Below are 24,770 nucleotides of genomic sequence, written 5' to 3' on the forward strand. Positions count from 1 at the left end.
CCAGCCCAGCTGACTCAGGCCCTAGGGACTTCCACCTCAATCCCATGGGAGGAGGGCTTCGCACAGGGACAGGGCTTCGGACACCTTGGTTTGGGTCAGGTGCACACACAGGCTGCTATCTTCCACCTCAAGGCCTGAGGACACCACAGGCTGAGGGCTCTTCCCCCCACTCACCCGTCCCCCCAGGCTGCATAGCTTAGGGGATGAGAAAGCAGCATCTACCTGTAGCTTCTTATCCCTCTTTTGACCACAAAAGTATAAGGTACTGAATATCCCAACGAAGCCCTTGGAATCTGTAGGATTTCACTCTCTGGGGTTAAGGGTCCCGGGGCTTCTCCGAGGTGGTATTTGCATGGCAGGAGCTGCTTGCCAAGTCCTGGCACAGAGCTGAGACCAAGAGCCTGGACTCCCACTAATTATGATCCCTTGCCCAGCATGGTTTTCTTTGCCTATTGCAAAAGAAAGAGCTGGAGGCAATGTCCTTTCCAGTGCCTGCATCCTGGGGCTTCATGACCTTAAGTAGGCAGTTCATCCTCTATCATCGGCTACAATGTCCAACACGGTGGCTCCAAATGGCTATTTACATCCTTATTAAGATTAAAGTTACACAAAATGCCACACTGGTCACATTTCCAGTGCTGAGTAGCCACGTGGGGCTGGTGGCCACTGTAAGAGGCATCAGCATAGAAAGTGTACCAGAAGACCTGGGTTCTGGGCAGCAAGAATCAAAGGGCCTTGTGGTTGAGAGGTTCCTGAACAGGTCAAAAGGACAACTCGGGGACACAGAAACACATCCATTTTGTGGGCATTTTTCAAGTTGCGGCAGTGTGAGATGTAAGCACTGAGGTCTCTGAGGCAAGTCCAGGTTTTGCTGTAGCCGAGGGCAGTAAGTAATATGGTTAGCTCCGGAGGTGACCAGGAGAACATATGACCGAGAGAGGGGCTTTCCAAAGGCTGGCATTGCATCTTTCCACGTGTCTCCTCGCCACAGCAAGTCTGCCAGAGGACTTATCATCCTTTCCTCCAGGATCTGTATCCTCAGCCACTCCGCTCGCACTTCGGTCCATGGGTTGCGCCAGGCCTTTGATCACCTCTTTGCTCAACAAAGCACCGAGCTACAGGCTTCTGTGCACGAATCTACTCCCTGGGCCCAGTCAGCTTCTCAGGACAGGGAGGAGATTTAAGGATTATTTAGTGAGTCTCAATGTGCTCGTGTACTCATAAAATACCCGGGAATGTTCAGTTAGAGTCCAGTCTGCCTACGGGACACTCACTCCGGCACCATCACCATATGTCTTTCCATTGAATGTGTTTGTGGTGGTGAATGATGCCTGGAAGCCTTAGAAATGCAGCCCAACCTTTTCCAGGGGTCCAGGGATTTGAAGGCAAACCAAAGCCCACACTTTGGGAGCAGCTGATCTCCTTATTCCAGGATGGGGTGGGGACAAAGACGAGCCCCATGCCCTACCCTTGGCTACCGAGAACGAGCTGGCAAAGAGCTGCGGGGCCCCTATGGGAAACGGGTCATCCCGCAAGAGGATGCTCAAGCAGGGACCTGGGGAGGGGCCTGAGGCTCCGCCCTTTGCGCCATTAAGGCGGGGCACCACCCCCACCCCGAGCTCCAGGTAGTCACGGCCCCAGCTAGGGGAGATGGCGGGCGGCACACGCCGGGAGGCGGGGGCGGGCCGGGCAGGGGGCGTTGCTGCGGCCCGTGATGTCACTGTCGCGGCGGACCCCGGCGATCCCCGGCCAGCTGTGTTGCGGGGCTGCGCGCCGGCGATCGGAGCGGGCAGCTAGCTCATGAGTCATGGACTTCCCCTGGCCCCTCCTCGACCACTCCCACTCCCTCTCAAGGCCTCCCGGTAGGGGCTAACGCGGGCGCGGCGGCTCCGAGGGGGTGGGGCTGCTGGGAATGGCTGTGCCCCCTTCAGCTCCAGTGCCGTGCTCGCCCTTTTACCTGCGGAGGCAGGCGCTCTGCCCGCAGTGCTCATGGGGCATGGAGGAGAAGGCGGCGGCCAGCGTTGGCTGCTGGGAGCCACCCGAGCCCCCGAGGGCCGCCGTCCCGTGCTTCGGCGTCACGGTGGATCAGGACGACATCCTCCCCGGTGCCCTGCGCCTCATCCGGGAGCTGCGGCCGCACTGGAAGCCCGAGCAAGTTCGGACCAAGGTAGCCGAGCGGGAGCGAGGCCGGGGATGGGGCCCTGCCTGAGCTGCAGCGGGGCTGCGTGGACGCCCGTCAGCTCATCCTTCCGAGTGCGGGTCCCAGGGTTGCGCGGCTGTTGCGCAGGAAAGGTTTTGGACCGTGGTTTGTATACGTGTTTAGCTCTCCATCTCTTTTGATCCCTATGCAAAGCTGGGCTCGCGCTTCCCTGGACCCTCCCCACTCTCCTGTTCCAGGGGTTCCCAAGCATGCAGCCTGAAGTCTACCTGCCCACTGTCAGCATGCTGCGCGTGCGGCCCCACCCCCTGTCGCTGAGTGCTTGTCCCCTAGTTGCCCAGAAGTGCGTACTCAGCCACTCTGAAACCCGAGGAGGCATGAACTTTTAAGGAAACCTCCCCCTACATCCAGTGCTACTCCTTCACCCTAACGTGAGAACCAAACCCTCAGGGATCTGAGCATTCCCTGTGGGCCCCAGGAACCAGCCTGTGGAATTCAGAATTCCAGTAAAGCACCTTTACCACGGCCTCAGGCTGGTAGCTCTGAGCAACGCCTCCCCTCGCACCCGCCCCAACCCCCCCTCCACACACACACACACACACACACACACACACACACACACACACATTGTCAGATACGTTCTCCCACACACACCTGTGGACAGAGCGGCTCACCTTGGCCTCTACCTTACTCCTCAGCTGTCCTGCGTTCTCTTAAAAATAATGTTTACACCTATCCGGCCACCCACAGCCTGGGCAGCCTGCGCAGGAAGAGGCAGAGGGGTAGAGATCCATGTCACAGACCTTCTGAGTGGGGGAAGGCACAGCTCTGAGGAGAATCTGGGCTGAGTGTGGTAGCGTTTTTTTTTTTTTTTCCAGAAGACCCAGTCAGGAGCAAGGCAGACCTGGAATGAAATCCCAGCACTAGCATAGCAGATGCTAACCCGTACTCAGTAGGCCTGTTGCCTCACCCAGAATGGGTTCAGGTGACCGCTCAAGTCCCATCCAGCCCTGTCACATGGTGCCCATGAAACTTCAGCTCATGGTTCCTTCCTCCCTATCGCCATGACCAGAGTCTGTTCCCACCCGTGTTGTCTCTTGTGTCTTCCTTCTGGTGTGGAATTCAGAGATTCAAGGACCTCTGGCCACCAGAGCCCTGGGATGAGTGCCAACCCCAGTACCCTCCTTGTCCCTCTGCCACTGGATGGACCTAGAGATACAGCTGAGAGCCCTTGCCTGCCTTGGTGAGAGGCAGGGCTGGGCAGTTTCCAGCCCTCCTGGGCCACATTCCCACCTGTGGTGGGTTCTTTCAGGGTCAGAATGGAGAAGGAAGGGGAGGGCCCCTACCCACTGCCTAGTGTGGACTTCCCAACTCGGCCAAATCCCGTGCTCTGGAGGCAAGACTTAGGCTGAGCGAGTGTGCGTGGGCTCAGCATGGCTGCCACCCTTCCTCCCTCTCCGCTTGTGTTTTAGTCCACTCCAAGGCAGAGCGTAGTGCTGGCTGGTGTGGGGGTGTGTTCAGTGCTCAGATGAGCACACTCTGATTGAAGCTCTGGGAAGAGACCAGAGGATTATACCCCACCCTCCCACCCATCGCTGCCCTCTCCCCATGCTAGCGCTTCAAAGATGGCATCACCAACAAGCTAGTGGCCTGCTATGTGGAGGAGGACATGCGGGACTGTGTCCTGGTCCGGGTGTATGGGGAGCGGACAGAGTTGCTGGTGGACCGGGAGAATGAGGTCAGGAACTTCCAGCTGCTGCGAGCACATGGCTGCGCCCCCAGACTCTACTGCACCTTTCAGAACGGGCTGTGCTATGAGTACATGCAGGGTGTGGCCCTGGGACCGGAGCACATCCGAGAACCCAACCTCTTCAGGTGAGTAGGGTGCAGAGCACGATGCACAATTTTTCCCTAAGGCTATGGCTTTGAGGTTCTTGCAGTGGGGTTCATGAAGAAGAAGTCCTAGGCGTCATAAGTCATATTTTCATATTGCTTTGAAAATAGTTGTTGATATTTGTCTGCTCTGAGGCTGCAGCATTCCATAGCCTTACAGTGGTGCCCACTAGGAAGGATGAGTTCCAGGGGAACACAGTGGTCCCATAAATGTAGCAGAGATCAGGTTTTTGTTGTTGTTTCTTACCCCCCATTTCTCAAGCCTCTGCCCACCCTGTGTCAGATGTGGAAACATCCGGAAGCCCTGGAAATGAAATCTGGGCCAAATTCTGAAGGTACACAGGCTGTCTACCCCTCCTGTCTTTCTTTTTCCCTTATTTTGCTATTATTATTTTATTTTATTATTATTATTATTATTATTATTATTATTATTATTATTATTATTATTATTTTGAGACAGGGTCTCTCAATGTAGCCCTGGCTATCCTGGAATCTGATATGTAGACCAGGCCGGCCTCGAACTCACAGAGACCCACCTGCCTCTGCCTTCCGAAGTGCTGGGATTAAAGGCGTGCGCCGCCTTGCACAGCTTCCCTCTCATCTTTTGCAGAGAGTGAAAGGTGTGAAGACAAACAGCCTTATCCAGGGTGAACTTGACTTCAGCAAGCTGGAGATATCCCTCCACCCAGCCCCCAAGCTGAGGGCCTTTTGGGTTCCCTGACAGTGGAGACTCACGTTTGGAGCATGACTGAAGCCTCCACTCAGAAGGCCCACCAGAACTGGGCCCAGTTCCCAGTGAATACCTGGATATATAGGGCCTAGGAACTACATTTAACCTTCAAACCCTGTGGATACTACTGTAGGGCCCGAAACGGGGTGAACCAAACAGCCCCCGGTACACCACCCTCTCTGCTCCCACTAGACCAGGAAGGGGGGGGGGTCAAGCAGTATCCTCTCCCTTCCCACAGTGTCATGAGCTGTGTGGATGAAGGCCACCAGCCTATCATAGTGAGGCGCGGGCAAGCTGAGGTTTACTCCCAATGCCGGGGGCCACAGGGCAGGGTCTGCCCAGGTGCTTTGCTTGGCATCTGCGGTGTCCAACTCAAGAGGACGGAGACTTGGCTTGCACCCTGAGGGTAGCAATGCCCACCTAGGGGGTAGGCCTGGCTTTCCAGTGCCTCCTCAGCTGCCCGCCATTTAACCCAAGTAAGTACACTTGGATCTCTGCACACATGGCTGGCCCTCCACACTCTTCAGGGCTGCCCCTGAGACTGCTGCGGCCCCAGGACATTGTATTTGAGTTGTGTGTTCTAGCTGTGTGTTGGTGGGGGCATGTGCGTGAAGGGTGTGCCCACCTATGTGGGGGGGTCATTGGGGTTCAAGCTGAGTACACCCAACCTGGAGAGGAGAGGTCAAAGCAGGGTACAGGGGACCCTGCCCGCTTTTCTCATGGCTCCTTCCTTAGTCTTGTGCAAATAAGCTCAAACATTGGCAGGTTCTCACCACTCCTAATCTCTCCCCGCCTCTGTGAACCTCATCCGTCACTCATCCTCTTTCTGGAAACAATTACCACTGTCAGGAAGATTGAAGGGGGATTTAGGTGCCATAATAAGAAGTTGGTGTTTGGGGGAGAGCCAGAAATTGGGGTGGGTGTAGGAGGTAGGCCTTTCCTTGGTGACTTTCCCAGGATGGCGCTTTCCCCACCCCGTCATGGTGACAGGGTATCTGCAGGAAAGCGCTCCACCCCCATCCCCACCCCCACTCCATATCTCTTGAGCCCACCCCCCAAGCCTGCTCTGCTGAGGTTCTTCAGCATGAAAATGCTGAGTGTTGAAGTTACTTCAATTGCTATTCACACAACAGCCCTTTTTGACATTCAAGGAACTGCTCTGTTCAGAATCTTCCTAGGGAAGGAAGACCAGAGCTGGGCCTCAGGTCTGTCTTCCCTTTTCCCAGCTCCTTGGTGGGCTCTCACCTACCCCAGCACCTCTGACCTCCACGCACCTCCTCAGCTGCTGATGGTCCTCCACCCTTGAGGAAGTGGGAGGCTTGGGGAGGAACCTGAAATTGCCATTATCCTAATGGTGTACGGCTGGTCCCTTCCCAGGCCGGGGAAGGGGAGGAGTAGCCTTAGGACAACTCCGTAACAAGGTTTCAAACAACCAGGGTCTTTGTTGTCCTTCCCAGTGATTATTATTCCAGCAACAGACAGAGGCAAGGGAAGCCCAGAGGCTTGGATGTCGGCTGCTTGGCAGGCAGTTAGGGTTGGACTACAGCTGGGAGGCCTGGCAGAGCCCAGCTGGGACCCCAGCCTCCATGCTGACCTTGGCATTGGCCTTGATGTGAAGCTCTTATCAAGGTCCTTCCCTCTGCAGTAGCCAGTCCCTTGTCACTCCCAGCAGACCTCCCTGTTACCCACTCCTCCCCCAGACAACCACCCACTCTCCCCCAGGACCTTGGATAATGTCTGTAGAGGAACTTGAAGATAGAAGGCTGGCTTGTTTTGCGTCCTTGGTATCCGCTCACCAGCATCAACTCCCTGTGGAGTCAGAAGGGGCTGCCCTGGGCCAGCCTCTCCATCCTGGCCAGACTGATAAAAAGCTAACATTTCCTCCTTGCCTGGCATCAACACCCACTATTCTCTTCATGGAAAGGGACCTGCTGCCACCTCTCCAGAGAGGATGGGGCAAAGTCTGGAGGTGGGGTACTGCCCTTATGCCTGGTTGCCCCTGTGTTCTCAGGGGCAGCTATGGGAAGGCTGGGGAAGGCCAAGCTACTGGCCTGGGGGGAAAAGTCCTCTGCTTTTCTCTGGCCCAGCTCCGGGATAGAAAAGGAGCAATGGCTGACGGTCTTACCGCATTTTCCTGCCTTCTACTGAAACCTTGTTTGGAGACCAAGGGTTCCTAGGACCTGTCAAGATTCCACATGTGGCCCTCTGGCAGTACCCAGAACCTTCCAAACCCTTTCTGGTCAGGAGGGGCTGGGCAGGAGGACAAGCCCAGTCCTGACACTCACTATTCCTCCCATTTCTGTTGTAGGTTAATCGCCTTAGAACTGGCAAAGATTCACACCATCCACGCCAATGGCAGGTTGCCCAAGCCCACCCTCTGGCATAAGATGCATCATTATTTCACGCTGGTCAAGGATGAGATCAATCCCAGGTACAGAGATCTGAGGGGGCTCAAGGCTGCCACTATCTCTGCCCCACCCCCTACTTTTGGCTCCAGGCAACTCTTAGAGAAGGTTCAGGGATGCAGTTCCTAGTGAGGAGGAGTTTCTCCAGGGCACCTTCCGTCCTGAGCCACAGTCCAGGCAAAGAAAAGCTATTGGCTGCGTCTTAGCAACGTGGATCGGCAGTTTGGTACAGCAGCACTTATTTCTCTTTGAGTTTTCTGACTGTGTCAGGGGGGCAGGATTAGGGACAACTCCCATTTTCCTTAGAAGAGACTAGGGTTGCAAGAAGCTCTTCTCCACTGTCAGGCTGTCAGTGAGGCTTTAGTTTCCTACTTGAGGACTTAACGCTGCATGACTGTTTCTGTCTTTGGAACCATGGGAGAGCGGAGCCTCTGAGAATCTGAGGTTCTAAGCTCAATGGGTCATAAGAGTAGACAGCCACGCCCTTGGAATGCCACAGTTTCTTGCTGATTGCCTGGATGACTCTGTGTACTTTTGGGAACTATGTCCCCATTTTGTTTCTTCATACACCCACTGCTCCGTGAAGTGCTCTTTCCAGGTACAGAGGTCTCCCTCCCATCCTGATTCTACTTTCAAGCAAAACAGGGTCCCCCAAACTTCCCCTTTGCTCGCTGGCCTGCAGGTACCCAACTCCTGACACACCTTGGAGACTTAAGCATGGAAAAGAGTCCACAACATGGTCTCTGACATTTCATACATCCTGCAAGGATTAAACATCAACTTTTTTTTTTTTTTTGGAGTCAGTGGAGCCCCCACTGGCCTGGAACTCACTATGTAGATCGAGCTGGCTTTGAACTCACAGAGATCTGCCTGCCTCTGTCTTTCAAGAGCTGTGATTAAAGGTGTGTGTTATCATACCCAGAAAGCACTGCCTTTGAAAATGTATTTGAATGTCTTTGACTGATATATAATTATACACATAATATGTGATGATGAGAACAGGGTGACACATGTCTTCAGATATTTATAATTTCTTTGTGCTGGACATTCAAAGTCCTCTCTTCCAGCAATTTTTGAAATATACAATTAATTTGAACACTGCCGCTTCTGAAGCGTCACCAGAGTAAGGTGGCAGGTGAGAGGGAGGTCTGAGAGAAAGGAGTCTCATTCCCTCCTCTTCCATGGCAGTCATTAACTCTGACCCCATAATTCATCCCTTCCACACACCATGACTCTATCTAAACTCTGACCCAGTGATTGTGCTATGAGTACCCAGGATGGCCCTAGCCTGCCCTCTGTCTGGCCATGTTCAGACCCTGGGACAAGGACTACCATATCCCCGAAGACTAGAGTGTGACATGTCCCCTTAGCCAGCACCATTATTTGACAGGTGGCGATGGAACTTGCTATTTCTCGGTGCAGGGCTGGTGCTCATTCATGAACGAACACCACAGCATCCTTTGACTGCTGTCCTGTGTAGCCGTGGTGAATGATCTTGTCCAGAAGAGAGAGGTCCTTGGTGAAGAGCTGGCCAACTTCTGTTGTTCTTGTCAAGCTGTTGGCCTTGGGGAAATCAAGGCTTCACTTCTCTGAGCCTCTCTATAGGATGGTCCCCTCACCCTTTAGAACTGCCTTGCATGTCCCACAGCAGGACAGTCCTAACAGTCATCGAAATTAGATGGAGCCTCTTGGACTCCTGGCATTACCTCATCGCCCTGACTTATTCAACCCTTCACAACATTGACTGGGATTAAAACGGCAGGAGAGTGAAGGTGATTGGGACATGGGCCCTGCCTGTAAGGAGTTTAGGAGCCATCTGGGTAAACAGAACATGCCTGTGCTTGGCACAAAAGAAGGCAGGGTGTGTAATACATACAGAGGTAGGAAGGGGCAGCAGAAGTCATCTTGGCAGAGGTGGCAGGGCAGGATGAGAGGGGCTTGCTCCAGCTCAGGAGACAGCCTGGGGGGGGGGGGTCTGTTGACGGTGGCCGAGTAGGTAAATGTGGCTGGAGCAGACGTTCAGGAGGTCGTGGAAGTGGGGAATAGCCAGAGGGAAGGGGGCTTGGGTACCAGGCTAAAAAGTCGGGATTGACATGCACAAGCATCAGGAAGTCATGAAGGTGTGTTTGGTTTTTGTACGTTTGTTTGAGACAGGGTCTCACTATGTAACCCCCACTGGCCTCAGACTCATATAGCCCAAGCTAACCTGTCTTAAACGCACGGTCTTACTGCCCAAGTACTAAAATTACCAGTGTATGCCCACATGCCCACTATTACAAAGGTATCTGAGCCAGAACTATGGTTTAGGAAAGGGTCTAGCAGGCGTAAGGACCGCTTTGGTGAGGGGGCTGGTTGTGCACTGGAGGTAGGGGGATACGCTGGGGGGCAGGTTCTAGGACTGGGAGACCCAAGCTAGGAGAACCAGGTCCCCCAGAGAGTGCTTGCTGAGTGTACTCTGCCAGTCCAGGCCAGAGAGTGCTCCTACTGGCCGCGGACTGCATTTGGGTGGCCTCCCTGAAGCACAGAACACATTTGGGGCAACGTTGCTTGGGGGCAGCTTGGTGGGTAGGTGGAAATGGAGGTAGACTGTGTCCGAGACTGCACATGGTGACTTGGTGGCCCTGAGTGGGGGGCAGTGTCAGGAGGGGATACTGATGGGTGGGCTGATGAGAGGCCAAAGATGGGAAGCCAAGAGACTGGAGCAGTAGAAAGTTGGTCCCTTAGAGGAGAACTTGTGCTTGTCCAGTGGGAACTGAATGGAGATGGCCAAGCGGCAGTCCCTCCACGGCAGGAGTCCCAGGCCTCCCAGAGACCCCAGCCCTCATCCCTTCCGCTCGTTCTGGGGTGAGCATGGTTCCGGGTGGCAGTGATGGTTGTTTACTGCCAACCCTGCAGAGGTGGAGGGGTTTAGGGCTGGCAGGACGGAAGGCAGCAAAGCTGGCTGAGGGCTACATGTTCCGGGAAGGACAGTGCCGTTGGAGGGGGCCCCTGGAGATAGGCCCGGATTGTTCTCACAGTAAGTATCACAGTGGCCTTGGCAGGATAGGGCAAGGTCAGACTGAGGCCAGCGACGGGGAGCGGGCATCCGGCCGTCACAGGCATGATTTTCAGACTGAGACCTGGGCAAACCAAAGGACTCCTCCTCGGCCTTTGTCTTGAAGTAGCCTCAGAGTAAGCTGGGAGTTCTCCAGTAGCTTCAGGGAGGACCACGTGCATGGCTGAGGACGGAACTTGGCCCTTCCCTCTGTCTGTGGGCTACCTGGTTGAGAGACGCCGTCTTAGAGACCGAGGGAACAGATCATGGGTCCACAGCCCTGTGATGAGGGCACGTGGTAGGTAGGCTGGGAACCCAGCTGGGCTGAGGTGTTGGGTCCAAGGGCACCCATGCTATGAAGCACCTGAGGTCCGGGGGTACCTATGCTATAGGCATCTGGGGTCCAGCGGTGCCCATGTTATGAGGCATCTGGAGTCTAGCGGTGCCCATGTTATGAGGCATCTGGCGTCCAGGGGTGCCCATGCTATGAAGCATCTGGGATGAGGTTCTTTTTCTTCCTGGAGCCTCCCCATTTCCCAATCATGTAGGATGGAAGACCTAAGACCCCTCTAGCCTTGGCATCCCTTTTCTACGGGGGACATGGGAACATCGTAGACAGTTCTGTCCAGTGGGGAGGTGAGCCAGGACCCAACTTGTTATCACCTTCCTCTGAGAACCTTTACTGTCCTAGGCAGAGAGACAGGAGTGGAGACAAGCCCCAGAACTCCGCTCCCAGGGGTAGTTCTGAATTTTGAAAGATTGCCTTGTTTGGCTTTTTCGTTGTACACAGACCTGTGTACCCAAAGGGCCGAAGTTCAGAGCACCTGAGTACAGCGCGTCCTTACCTAACTTTGCATTGATTGACCCGTGATAGATCATTCCCCAGTCCAGCAGGCTTGGCAGACATGCTACTTCAGTAACACGGGGTGGGTGGAAGTAGCCTTATGCATTTTTGCTCTGCCTCCAAGCTAGTTAGTCTAGCAGATGCCATGGACAGGAAACACTCATCACTCAAGGTGACAGGAATTAGTTGTTGGGAGTGACAAAACAGGTGTCTCACACAGGGGGTGCTGGGGGTGCTGCTGTTTCTCTGACATTTGCACAGTGTGTAGCTGGCCAATTGTTACAGCCCTGTGAGATGACTGATTAGACCAGAGTCTATGACCTCAACAGCTGAGGTGTGAGGCGCCACACCAGGGCACCCCTCTGCCGTGCTGAGAAAGTCCTGTTTCTCTAGGCCCTCCTGGGGTTCTCTCACTGGGGAACCTCATCTTGGAGGAGCACAACCCCTCCTAGGGAGTTCCTGGTATGGTCTCTTCTACCTCTCACTATTGATTCCATGGGCCCCATTCTCTCTTCCTCTGGAGCCATGGCCTCTGACGCTCGTCACCTCTCCTGTCTTCTCCTGGGTCCCCCTTCCTCACCCTATCCATTTCACAAAGTAGCAGGGATACCATTTAATTTTAGTGACTTTTTTTCCCCCCAAGATGGGGTTTCTCTGTGTATCCCTGCCTGTCCTGGAACTAGTTCTGTAGACCAGGCTGGTCTCGAACTCACCAAGATCTGCCTCCTGAGTGCTGGGATTAAAGGTGTGTGTCACCACTGCCTACCTTAGTTAGTGACTTTTATGTTATGACCAGGTTTTAAGCTGCTTCTTATTTGACCCTGGGAACCAGAAGGACAGGTTACGCTTACGTGTGACCAAAGTCAGGGCTCTGCTGGGCTGGCCTTTTGTCTGAGGTCTCTAGAGTAAATGAATGATTGGACTAGAGTTTAGGGCTTGCCTATCTGAGCTGAGTCAACCCTCCCTCGACCTGCAGTTTTATTCCCCCCCCCCCCCCCCCCACTGTCTAGCCTTTCTGCAGACGTCCCTAAAGTGGAGGTATTGGGACAGGAGCTGGCCTGGCTGAAGGAACACCTGTCCCAACTGGAGTCCCCTGTGGTGTTCTGTCACAACGACCTGCTCTGCAAGAATATCATCTATGACAGCATCAAAGGTACTGCCCCTCAAGCCCCTCGGATGTGGGGACACGGGCCAGCTGGCCAGCCTGCTGGCTTCAGGGGTCTGAGAACAAGGAGCAGGAGACCTGAGCTTTGACTGTCCTTTATCTTGGAAGACACAGGTATGCCCTATGGTGATCTTAATGTGTGGGAAAGAGGAGGAAAGTGAAACAGGAAGTACCACTTAGAAAAAACATATTGTAAGAAAGGACTCAAAATCACAGTTGAGAAGGTCTTCAACATCAGGGCACCCAAGCCATGTATCCTGATGACTTTATGGGCTTCTGAGGACATCATGGCTTCCCCAAGCCTTGAGAGGGCAGGGGGATTGTGAAGAGAAGAGAGATGGGGGAGACTGCTGCTTCTTACTATTCCTGAGAATGCAGTTCCCCTGGAAATGCAGATGTCCCTCGTCACACACCCAAGATTTGTGTTGGACGTCTGAGAGTGTGCCAACAAGTCTCCTGTAAAACAGCAGAGTGGCGCTTTGCAGGGAGAGTGCTTGATGTGAGACCAGAATCCTGTCCCCAGCACCCTGGAAACACGTGAAAATAAGATAGCATTTACATACGACATCCATCCGGCTACTTAACCATATCCAATACAGTAGAAATATGAGCTAAAGAGGTGTTGTTAGTCCATGTTGTCTTAGGAACGACAAAGGAAAAAAAAGTCTGTACATGTTCAGTACATGAATTTTTTAACTAGCGTTTTATGGTATGATTATTTTGTTTGCATGCATGCCTGTCTGTCATATGCATGTAATGCCCACAGAAGCCAGAAGAGGATGTTGGATCCCCTGGACTTGTGGTTATGGTTGATTATGAGCCACCATGTGGGTTCTGAGCCTGTACTCTTAACCGCTGAGCCGTATCTCCATCCCTCAGATCAAATATATAGATTTTCAGTCCATAGTTAGTTGAATCCGTGGCTGTGGGACCCCCAGACACGGTAGGCAGGAAGTACTCGCTTTGCTTCTGATCCTTTGCTATGCTGCGGACAGATTCGAGTGGCCTAGAAGGTTGCGGCAGAGCTCAGGGAGGGCCGGAGGGTGTGTCTCGGAGGCCTGGAACTCTGACCAGGCCCCATTTCCAGATCTGGGACCAGCCCTCACTGCTTCTCCTTCTCCTCACAGGCCACGTGCGGTTCATCGACTATGAATATGCAGGATACAACTACCAGGCTTTCGACATCGGCAACCACTTCAACGAGTTTGCAGGTAGGGGGAGTTACTCTGGCCTCAGTGCCCTCCTTATGATGGGGTGCCAGGTCTACAGGGAGGACCACGGGTGGTTCTAGACTTGAGGTTTGATGGGTGGGAGGTGGGCACAGCCTGCTTTTAAAGAGCAACGTATGTCACACAAAGGAACTCCGCTCCAGAGCTGACCTCTGCTAGCCTATGTGGCAGGCAGTTTGGTACAAATGAGGAAATGCATTCAGTGTAGGGTCTCAGGGGCTACTCAGCCTGACATGTGAATTAAGAAGGACCCCCTTCCAAGTGGGGCTCAGTAGTTCAGTTCTGTGATCTTAGCTACTTGGGAGGCTGAGGTTCAAGGCCTTTTGGGGCTATAATATGTGTTCAGGACCAAGCTGGGGAACTTGGTAAGACGCTGTCTTAGAATTAAAGATAGTTTGGATATACCTCCGTGGTAGACAACTGCCTAGCACGCTAGCACGTACAGGGTCCTGGAGAAAGAGAGAGAGAGAGAGAGAGAGAGAGAGAGAGAGAAGGAAACACCCCTTCCTCAGGACAGGCCCAGCCTCCACCAGCTTGGCCAGCACTCCTTCCTGCCCAGTACAACTTGTACAATGGTCCATGAAGGCCTTGAATGCAGGTATGTGACCAAATAAGCTGTAAGTAGCTGTTTACCTGGTGTCCTGAAGCGAACAGTCTAGGCAGAGCTAGTTAAAAGTATTTCCACATCTTGATTTCCTGAGTTTCAACCCTAGTTTTGTTGTTAACTAGTGGTGAGATTCAGGTCACTGCCCTCTGTGGCTGTAAAATGGAGAAGTTGTAATACCTCCATTGAGCTAAGATACACACACACACACAAGGCTGGGTGTGGTGGTACACACCTTCAATCCCAGTGCTCAGGAGGCACAAAGAGGCAGGCAAATCATTGTGAGCTTGAAGGTAGCCTGGTCTATATATTGAGTTGTAGGACAGCCTAGACTAGAGACCCAGTCTCAAAAAAAAAAAAAAAAAAAAAGCCGGGCGGTGGTGGCGCACGCCTTTAATCCCAGCACTCGGGAGGCAGAGGCAGGCAGATCTCTGTGAGTTCGAGGCCAGCCTGGTCTACAGCGTGAGATCCAGGAAAGGCGCAAAGCTACACAGAGAAACCCTGTCTCGAAAAAACCAAAAAAAAAAAAAAAAAAAAAAAAAAGATTCCCCTCCCCATTCCCTTAGGCTTGGCAGCTACACTATAAATGCGTGGTCATCTAGACCCATCCATGTAAGGGCTACAGGGCATAGGACCATGGAGACAGCTCCTCAATGGAACTGGACACAGTTGGAGGGCCATCTGCAGGCTGCTATGTGGGCTTGCCAGTGTGCCCTGGCTGGCCTCTAGGGCTTAGGAAAGTTGAGGTGCCCTGACCAACTGTGGAGCCATCCCTTGGCTGTTCCCCTGACCAACCCAGCCCATCCAGGCTGATGAATCACATCTCTCTTAGAGCCTTGGAGGACCAGGTGTGTCCAGTTGCTTGCACCCAGGGGCCCAGCTCTCTAGGGCACTCAGAGGGAGGTGTTGGGCCTCAGCTGAGCTGTGGGGAGCTGAAGCAGAGGCCTGCCCTACAGGGCACATGTCTGGCAGTGCTCAGCCGGGAGGCCTTTGCAGAGGTGGTAAGTCCTCATCCAGTGCACAGAGCAAAGTTCAGCTGGAGCTTCTCCAAAGGGGTGGGCTGTGTCCTTTAGAAGCCAGCAAACAAACTCTGGGCAGTAGGAAGATACAGGTCCAACCCCACCCCGCCTCTAACTGGCTGTGTGCCCTGGGTCTTCTGATGTGCGCGGGAGATTCTTTACTACCCACATCCTTGGGACTCAGAAACACTGTTTCTTGAGGGATATCAAGGACACGTGGGAAGTAAGAAGGGAGAGGAGAGACCCTGGATACAGTGGCCCATCTCTGCTCCCATCTTAAATAAACTACTTCTTTCTAGTTCTGGCCTACCCTATGCTAACCACAGAGCTGGAGGAACTGGGAAGTAGCTTGAGAACACTTAGGACAGGGGAGGGTGCGAACGGGCCTGTTGTCAGTCACGGGGAGCCGTGGAGGTGGGGCACTTTCCTGGAAATGCCAGTGTGAGCAGCAACATTCTAACATTGATAGGGAAGTCCAACTCCTTGTCTGGAAGGTGAAGGGATTAGGGTCTTGAGATGGAAGGGCTGAGCTGAGGTCAAGTGGTGCCAAGCCTGAGACCTTCCACGAAGCATCATCACTTTACAGAGGGGTAGGTATAAGGTGACAGTGACTTGGGCTTCCCACTACTTGCAGGGCAGCACCTGGCCCCTGACCACTCAGCTTCTCTATCCTCAGTGCCCTCACAGGGCTCCTCCTCAAGCCAGCCCACAGCTCAAGGTAGGAGACTCCTAGGCTCAAACCTGAGAGGAGCTTTTCCCCGGCAACTTGGGTCTCACTTGCCTCCCTAGGTGTGAATGAGGTTGATTACTGCCGGTACCCAGATCGCGAGATCCAGCTACAGTGGCTGCACTATTATCTTGAGGCACAAAAGGGGGCAGCTCCAACCCCCAGGGAGGTGGAGCGCCTTTACGCACAAGTCAACAAATTTGCTCTGGTGAGTGCTTGGACCTGCCACAGTCTCAGTTGTTCTTAGTGAGTGAGGGCTTCTACTGCCACCATGAAACATCATGACCAAGCAACTTGGGTAGGAAGGGATTTATTTTGCCTTACAGCTTAAGTCCGTCATCCAAGGAAGTCAGGGCAGGGACCTGGAGGTAGAAGCTGTAGAGGCTAGGAGAAGTGCTGTTTCCTGGCTTTGTTCCCCATGGCTTGCTCAGCCTGCTTTCTCATGCCATCCAGGACCACCAGCCTAGGGAGTAACGCTGCCCACGGTGGACCGGGCCCTTCCAAAAGCAGTCACGAAAATGCCCTACAGACTTGACCACAGGCCAGTCTGGTGGGGTTATTTTCTCAGTTTAGATTCCCTCTTCCAAAATGACTCTGGCTTGTGTCAGGTTGACATAAAACTAACCAGTCCAATTGTGGACTACACCCCACCAAGAAGGGGTCTGAAAACAGCCATTCCAGGTGTCCCCTTGTGTTCCTGCCACCCAGCCTGGGCACTCGCCTCCTGAGATGAATATTTCCAAAAAAGCCCTCAGCTTCCTCACTCAGCCAATCTGTTTGGATGGGTAGTTCTCTCTGCTAGCTAACCTTAGTGTTTCATGCTGCAGTAAGACGCTCCTTGTTACCACCATCACTACCAAGCTCACAACTTACCAGCCTTGCCTCCCAGGCTCCTCCTCCCCCACCACTCCATTATGGCATTCAATTGGGAATGTCATTTCCCCAAGGAAAATGGTTCATGCCGGGTGTTCCCTGGTGTGGGCCGAGGGGACTAACACAAGGGAAGACAAGCCAGCTCCAGGCTTCACCATTCATAACAGAGCGTAGACAATCTGTCTTTTCTGGGACTGATTGCTTGTCCTGGTCCACCCTAACCCAAACCTCACCCTCTTCCTCCTCTGTTGCACCTGAAGAACAAATCTTCTCAACTTTTGCTCAGCTTTTAAGCAAAAACAACCCCATACTTGCTGGCTCACCTACATCCCTTCTAAGCCATGGAAAGGGAAGTGGAGGACGCCCTCCTTAGCAACTGTGTGACCAAGGCTTGGGATGGGTGGGCAAGCCCTAAGGGTGTGCCCCCATGCCTAGGAAGGTGATGGTGATATAGCTTTCAGGGGTAACTGGGAATCATGGCTTTCTGGCTCTTTGAGCCTGGGGTAGAGAGAGGCAGGCTGGGGAACCTTGAAGTCTTTGGAGCCCCGCTTCTGATCACCTGGATGATAGACTCTGGGTAGAACTGGCTCTACTTGCCTTTTACGAGTGGGTAGTGAGTCCCCCAGTGCTGCCCAGTGGCCTGGCCTCCATTTCTCCCCACATTGGCCAGTGTTCAGCAAGACACCCAAGGTGGCTGTGTCTCTCTTGCTCTTGAAGGCTGTGACAGGTGTGGCTTTGCGGGCCTGACCCTCTCTGGCCTGTTTGCAGGCCTCCCATTTCTTCTGGGGACTCTGGGCACTCATACAGAATCAGTACTCCACCATCAGCTTCGACTTCCTCAGGTCAGTATGGGGAGCTGCGGGAGGATGGGTGGGGGGCAGAGAAGGGAGAGCGCCCCGACTACCATGTGACCCAGATGGGCAAAACAGAATGCCAGAGTCCGGAGTCCTTCCAGTGCGCAGCTGACCCAACCCCAGCTCCCCAGGGAGCCCCACCCAAACCTAGCGAAAGTGCTCCCACCCCCACTAAGCCTTCCATACTGTCCTACCCAGCACCAGGGCCCACTCTGCTGCTGCCAGCTTAGCCAGAGCCTGGAACAGCCAGACAGGCCGGAGAACCAGTGTGAAAGGATGGAAGGCCAATGAGAGGGCTTGGTGGGTAAAGGCACTTATGGCCCAGCCTGGTGACCTGAGTTTGACCCCCCCAGAATCCACGTAAAAGTGGGAGGAGAGAACTGAATCCTGAAAGTTGTCCTTTGACCTCCACGTGTACTGTGGCACACACACCCCCTACGCCCACACAATAATAATATTTTTAAAAATTAAAGAGGAGCTACCGAGTGCACAGATCACTGGGGTGACTTAGATCTACCCATACTGCCCCCTCGTATCCACCTCTTCCTTAGACTTAGGGACCGTATCTAAACTCTTACCATGACAGCTTGGGAGCCCATGAAATGAGACCTCTTTGTCCTTGCAGGCGGGGAATGAATGCCTCCATTTGTCCCCACCTACCCTCAGCTGTATGCAGCACTCCACAGGCTCAGACACAGGCACACACCGGAGCATGTTAGAACACCAGCAAAGGCAGAAAATGAACAGCATGTGCAAGGATGTGGGAAACTGGGAACGCAAACTGGTCCAGCCATTCTAGGGAAGAATGTTCCTTCAAACACCGAAAAAATACAACTCCCATCCCATCCAGCAACCCCCCTCCTGCGTGTATGTCCCAGAGGACAGAAGCAAGGGCTCGCAGTAGTGTTTGTTTAGACACTGGCCCTCACGGCAGCCAAGTGTCGTCACTTGATGAGTGAATGACAGAATCTGGTCACGTGCTATGCAGATGAACCTTGAGGACATTTTGCTAAGCGAAATAAGGCAGCCACAAAGACAGACCTTAGGACTCAGAGGGTCACGTGCATAGGGACAGAGCAGGGCGGTCACTGGGCTGGGACCAGAAAGTGACGCAAGTTAGCAGTTTTAACTTTAAAAGATTAAAAAGTTCTGGAGGTCCACTGTGAAACAACAGGCACATCAGCACTACAAAATAATAAACACAAAACACCAAACACATCTTTGGGAGGGTTGCTCCAGTCTGACCGAAGAAAATGAAATGATAGTGAAAAAATTTTAAGAGTTGATTTGCCCCTAGCCGGGTGGTGGTGGCACACACCTTTAATCCCAGCACTCAACAGAGGCAGGCGGATCTCTGTGAGTTTGAGGCCAGCCTGGTCTACAGAGTGAGTTTCAGGACAACTGGGGCTACACAAAGACACCCTGTCTCAAAAACAAACAAAAGAGTTGACTTGCCCAGACCTCGATGGGCTTGAGCTGGCAGGCAGAGTCCTCCCTAGGATGCCAGCCTCCCCGCTCATCCACTTCCTTGTCCTCCCTGGCAGGTATGCGGTGATCCGATTCAGCCAGTACTTTAAAGTGAAGCCTCAGGTGTTGGCCTTGGAGATGCCAAAGTGACCAGCCTCCTGCTCCTCCGTGTGCTTCTGATGCCAGACAGACCTGTTCTCCAGGGTACCCTCCTGCCTTGCGATAGGCACCTTTGGGGAATGTGGGCGGCCATGGTAAAGGCTCCCCGGTGGATGCCAATGAAGACTTCATTTTCCTGTTTGGAGGGGCTGAAACCCAGCATTGGGGTGCGAGTTCCTCTTCACCCTGACAGGCTTGGAGAGGAAGTGCCTGCAGATGGCTGAGGCCTGGGCTATCACCCTTTGAGAGCACACCATTGCCAGCCCAGGCCTGCTGGAGCTTGGGCTGCCTCAGTTTGCCCTTGACCCTCCCCAGTAGGGGAGGGGAAGGGCTCATTTCTACCTCTGGTGCCCCAGCCTCCAGCTGAGCTGCGTCCGCCCTAGGTGAGAGGTGTTGAGCCCCAAGCCAGCAGGAAGCTAGCTCCGCTTGTCACCTTGGGAACAGAGCCCCCAGCTAGGCCTGCCAGCTCTGCCAGCAGCTGCCTCATCTGAGCGGCTAACTTCTCCAAGCCAGACGCCATCCCATCACCCCTTCCCCAGCTCCCCTTGTGCTTCTGCTCGGCCCCTGCAGAGGAGAGGGAACGGCAGACCTGGAGTAGGCATGGTCTTGGATCGGGTGGCAGGTACCAGAGCCAGCAGCAGCCTCCGCCTCTCTCCCCTCCAAGGATCTGTCTGTCCATCTCTGTCTTCTACCCTGCACATAGCCGACGAAGTCTTCCCATTTGGGAATGAGCAGCGGAGGCTAGGGGGGCGTGGCCAGATACCCAAAGTGTTAGCAGCTGTCTCCGCCTCCCAGACCTTACAGTTCCTAGGGGGCCTGCTCTAGGCCCCCACTGTGATTCATTTGTAAATTATGTTTTTCAGCATTAAAAGGTTTGTTTCTGGAATGTGGTCTCCAAAGGACAGTAGCTGGGAGTGTGACTGTTATATGTGTGGAGGAGCTGGGCCAGGCTCAGTTTTCTTTCTGCTCTGCCTTTGGGGTCGCTCCTGCTCCGAGTTAAGGCACAGCAGCCTGGGGCACCTCTGATGCCAGCCTTGCCCCGGCATCCTGCAGACCCGGGCAAGGCTGATGCTCTCGTCCACAGCCTCTCCACTTTTAACATCCTGGCAGTTGCCTCTGCAGGACGCTGCTTGCAGGGGCGCCATGATGCAGACAGACTCCAAGAACTTAAGCCAATCAAGGGAAGGGCCCGCGGAACCCGAAATAGAACACTCAGGCTTCCCTCCGCAGTCTGCTCAGGCCCTCAGCTATCAGGATCGGGGAGAACCACTCTGTCTGGCAGCAGGCAAGATGGTTTTTGCAGCCAGCCCTCCTCAGGAGGCCAGAGCAGAAACTCAAGTGAGAACACTCCAACACTCCTGTCTTGACCAGGAGCAGCTGGCTGGAGCGGGGGTGGGGAAGAATCTGGTGGTTTGGCATTTGCCTGCAAATGCGCCAGGCGTCATGGCAACAGCTTTAGTAGACACTGGCAGCTAGGGCCTTCAAGGTCACATGCTCCAGTGGAGGTAGGCCCTCCGGAGTGTGCTGATGGAGGACCTGGGGGAAAAGACGTGCCTAGGCATACAAATGGTAACAGAGCCGGGGAAGGAGGGGTCCCCAAGGTCACCTGTAGACTCGGGGCCATGGGCATAACTACGTAGCAATACCCACCTTATTTCCAGTCACCCTGGAACCAAGGGCAGAGTAGTCCCTGTGCAATGCGTAGCCTCCTAGGGTCTTTGTGGCCTCACCCTATAGACAGGTCTGCTGCTGAGGGAGAAGCTGGGGTGGGCAGGAGGAGGAGAAGGACTCTGGACTCCTTCCCCACAAAGCCTGAGGCCCACTTCTCTCCTGTCATCCTAGGCAGGCGCTCCAGGCCAAGGCCATCTTTCCAGGTCTGACCTTTGGCCTGTGGAGAGGGGGCCAGGTGAGCTTGTGGCTAGCTTTCCTGGTAACAATCAGAACACACTGTCCCTGTTTCTGCCCACCTGGTCACGCCCTGCTTCTCACAGGAAGGGGTGAGGTTCCAGTTGGCCAGAGGACTTGGGCAGTCACGGCACAGCAGCTGGATGAGGTCTGTGGACAAAGGTACCTGGAATACCTTTGGCAGTGAGGGCCCCAGCCCTCCAGGCTGCAGAGGACCAGCCACAGGGTAATGGGGAACTCGGGACTAGAAGGAATCCCAGGGAGATTACAAGATCTAGTTTTGACCGAAGTGGGAGTTTGGAGTGAAGTTATGGGTTTGAGCCAAGCAGCTCCCTCTAGTGGCCACTTAAACGGGCCAGGCAGAAGCCAAAGAAGTTTCCAGAACCCTCGGCTGGTCTCTTGTTGTTGGCCCTTGCCTCAGGGCTGGGCATGGTGCCAAGGTGTGAGGACAGCGAGGACATCGAGGACAAGCAGCCAGAGCGCTGAAGGACAGGGCCAGGAATCAGGACACCCCGATTCATTGCCTCTAGCTCTTGGCAGTGTGTGGTCTTAATCCCACCATGCCCTACCGTCTCACCAGCACATAAAAATAAGACACACACCCCCCCTTGCAGTGCCAAGTCGGAACCCTTAGTTCCTGGGTTCTGAAGCTCCCTCTGCTTCTGAATGTCTTTACTGAAGTGTGTGCGTCTGTATATGCAGCCAAAATAGTGATCTTCGAGACTATCAGCTCAGGATTAACTCACAATACATACAACAGCACCTGTCTTTGCTACCCCAAAACTGAACACACTCTCCTCCCTCTTGCCCCGTTTGTGGACTGGATGACCCTGGCCTCTTCTCACCATTCCTCTAGTGATATACCTACCAGGCTTCTTTTGTTCTCACAGGCTGACTCTGGGCCCTTCCAGATGACAGTGGCTTTTTCTAAAGAGGGGGTTTGGACTAGACTGATATACTTTGGACTAAGCCTGTGTAGAATATACGCTGCCCCATAGCCTCTCCTCATTGAGGACATAACCCTGTTAATCTGGCTCATCTCTTTCATAAGAGATGCTAATCAGTTTTGCCCCCCCCCCCAATACCATGATGATGGTATTAATTCAACCAAGACTTGTCTTATAGAATCCCATTCATTTTGAAGACTTTTGGTCTTTCATCCAGCCCTGTCTCCAGCGATAATAATGTCACAACTATGCCTTTGAAGTCCCCATTCAAAGTGCAAGGTCACGGAGTCTTGAAGAACATCATTCTGGACCCTGCTCCCTTAGTAAGTATGGCAGGGAGCCCACAAGAGAGCTCCTGGGTGTCTGTGTGTGATGGCTCTTCTGGGATGGACCCACAGCTTTCACTGGATTCAAGGGGCTCCCTCCCCGAGAGGGGGTAAGAATCTGGAGAAGTTTAAGTCTCTTGCTTTTAGGTGGGACAGTGTAGCCCAAAGGGGAGAGCTGAGCCAGGGTTACACTGTTCCTCCAGGCCACCACATTGCCTCCCTCAGCATCAGTGTGTCACCACAGGCCTGCCCTTGGTCTCCTGGCCAAAGCCATTTCTTCCAGACACTTTGCCTGATGCTCCCATACGCTGCCGCCAGGGGGCAGCAGTGCCTGGCTGGCGCCAGACTTGGGACCGGGTTCAGGCCAGCCTCTGTATAACAAGGGTCCGAATTCTGAAATGGTTGGTCTTTATTATGCCATCAGAAAACAAGTGTGCTGGTTAAGTTATTCATCATTATCTTCTTAGTAACAAAATAAAGCACTATCTATGTTTACAGTCATAAAAAGAAACAGTCTGGAGAGAAATGGGGTCACGGGGTGGGGGGGGCACCTGGCCACGTGGGGTTTGGGGTCATCTTCCTGGCTCGGGGACTGTTCCAGATCTTTGGGAGCTAGGTGCTAATGGTCTTTGATTTTCTTGGGAAACAACCAGGAAGCTTATCAGGAGTGAAGCTCATTCCCCAGGACAGAGTGGGGGAGGAAGGAAGCCACCCCAAGCTCACGAAGGGACGGAGACCAGCTGGGGTCCCCTCTGCAGGGCCGGGGTCCCCTCTGCAGGGCTGTCACTGACAAAAAGAGGAGCCATCAGTCCTCTGGCCCCCATGCCTGGGAGTCAGGTTGGGATGCAGGACAATGCCCCTTGGAAGCCGAGGCACACTCTCACAGTAGTGGGAGCTAAAAATGGCTCCGTGGGAACTGACTGGCAAAGTCAGGAGGGAGGAAAAGGTCGGCATGGGGTCAGGAAACTGCCAGTCCCAGGGGCAGGCTGGGCCCTGCGGACACCCAGAGGACCCAGTGGGTGTGGTGGGAGCGGGGACAGATGGAGGAACAATGGAGACAGAAATGCACAGTGGGTGAGAACACAGAGAACCTGAGACACCAGACTGACGAAGAGGTAGCAATTTGGGCACGAAGAAGCACAGAGAGAGGCCCCCGGAGAAGCATCAAGAGACACACCACAGAGCTCATCAACATGCCTGGCTCACAGCAGCCACCTTCTGCCCAGAGAGGCGAGATGAAACTGAACACGCGGATGCACACACGTGCACATATGCACACACACACACACACGCAGCAGCCAGAGGCACGTGGACTTGGAAGACAAAGACAGACTCGCCAGACCCTTCTGCACGAAGCATGAAGTGATCCAGGTGACAGAGGAGTGACCTGGGAGCTTCTGGGACAGAGATGTTGTCCCACAATTGGCTGGTTTGGCCATGACAAAATGGAAACAGAGCCTGTTTGGGGGACAGGTGTGTGTACCTGCCGTCCCCTCGGGCAGCTAGACCTACAAGGGGGAGTGCATCCAGTGTTCCCTGGCCGTTAGCCCCAAGGGCCAAAGACCTCAGCCGACTTGGCCTATCACAGCCACAGGAATCCCACCCAGCCAAGCCATTAACTCCTCAGATGTGCCCGAAGGTGTGGTGAAGAGGAGAACCCCCCCCACCACACACACACACATACACACACACCTTGGGAATGTATCTACAAGTGTGCAGCTTCGCCCATCACCTGGGCACACCCAAGTCCAAGTACCAACGTAGTTGAGGCTGGCTGGCTGGCTGTGCCCGTCGGGTTGGGAAGAACGGGGTCTTCCCCGGTGGAAACAGGCCAGGCCCAGCGAGCTGGGGGTCAGTCTGTGAGTACCACCAACTCCCCATCACTCTTTTCTTCGCCCTCCTCGTCCGAGTCCTCGCTGTACCGGTACATCTCTCCATCAGCCACTGAGTGCCTGTCCTCTGTGCCCTCCCCTGCCTCCCGGAGGCTGCAGGTATTGATGATGACGGGCATGTTGGGGTCCAGGCCCTGGGGGACATAGGGGTCCACCAGCGGTTGTGCCAGGGGCATGCCTGCTGCCCGAGGGAACAGGACATCTGAGGAGCTCACCTGTGCCTGGCCAGCCTGCGGGCTGAGAGGCAGAGAAAAGGTGCAGTTACAGACGTACCCCTGCGCCCTCCCGGCCTTCCCCACGAGCTGCCCTCCGGGCCTCACCCCCTGTCCTGGCTGGGTCAGTCATTGTCACACCCTGGCCCCCTGTGTGTGCATCCTGATAGCCAAATGAACTGTCAGCTTTAGCTGGAAAACCTAGAGCCATGGGTGTGTTCTTGGACGGTGGTACATGAATTCTATTTCATTTTAGTGTCCACGTCGACAGGACTCCACTGCTGTGCTTGCCAGGGTTATAGTTAAGGAGCCTTCCCCCCACGGGCT

At 54.1% G+C, this 24,770-nt stretch overlaps 2 protein-coding genes across 7 annotated transcripts in view; one reads left to right on the top strand and one right to left on the bottom strand.

The window, feature by feature from the left end:
- The first annotated feature begins 1,586 nt into the window (after positions 1-1,586).
- Etnk2 (ethanolamine kinase 2) lies at positions 1,587-20,047 on the top strand. 3 transcript variants are annotated; one of them, XM_052736970.1, is made up of 8 exons: positions 1,609-2,167; positions 3,774-4,033; positions 7,090-7,212; positions 12,075-12,217; positions 13,357-13,440; positions 15,871-16,016; positions 17,450-17,523; positions 19,080-20,047. In XM_052736970.1, the coding sequence occupies exons 1-8, from the start codon at positions 1,913-1,915 to the stop codon at positions 19,150-19,152; spliced, it is 1,158 nt and encodes a 385-aa protein (XP_052592930.1). In that variant the 5' UTR covers positions 1,609-1,912; the 3' UTR covers positions 19,153-20,047. The 3 variants fall into 3 exon arrangements, with proteins under 3 accessions (XP_052592931.1, XP_052592930.1, XP_052592932.1); XM_052736972.1 differs by lacking the exon at positions 1,609-2,167 and adding an exon at positions 2,179-2,305; XM_052736971.1 differs by lacking the exon at positions 7,090-7,212 and having other exon boundaries at positions 1,587-2,167.
- Positions 20,048-22,730: 2,683 nt separating this feature from the next.
- The window catches only part of Sox13 (SRY-box transcription factor 13), a 104,366-nt gene continuing 102,326 nt past the window's right edge, over positions 22,731-24,770 (bottom strand). For all 4 annotated transcript variants that reach the window (XM_052736965.1, XM_052736966.1, XM_052736968.1 and 1 more), the window contains exon 14: positions 22,731-24,468. In XM_052736965.1, coding sequence (XP_052592925.1) covers positions 24,192-24,468 — 277 coding nt within the window. In that variant the 3' untranslated portion in view covers positions 22,731-24,191. The remainder of the gene's footprint in view (positions 24,469-24,770) is intronic.

The sequence above is a fragment of the Peromyscus californicus genome, unplaced genomic scaffold (genome assembly GCF_007827085.1).
Source record: "Peromyscus californicus insignis strain IS unplaced genomic scaffold, ASM782708v3 Scaffold_14__1_contigs__length_90479793_seg_2, whole genome shotgun sequence".
NCBI classification, from domain to species: Eukaryota; Metazoa; Chordata; class Mammalia; order Rodentia; family Cricetidae; genus Peromyscus; species Peromyscus californicus.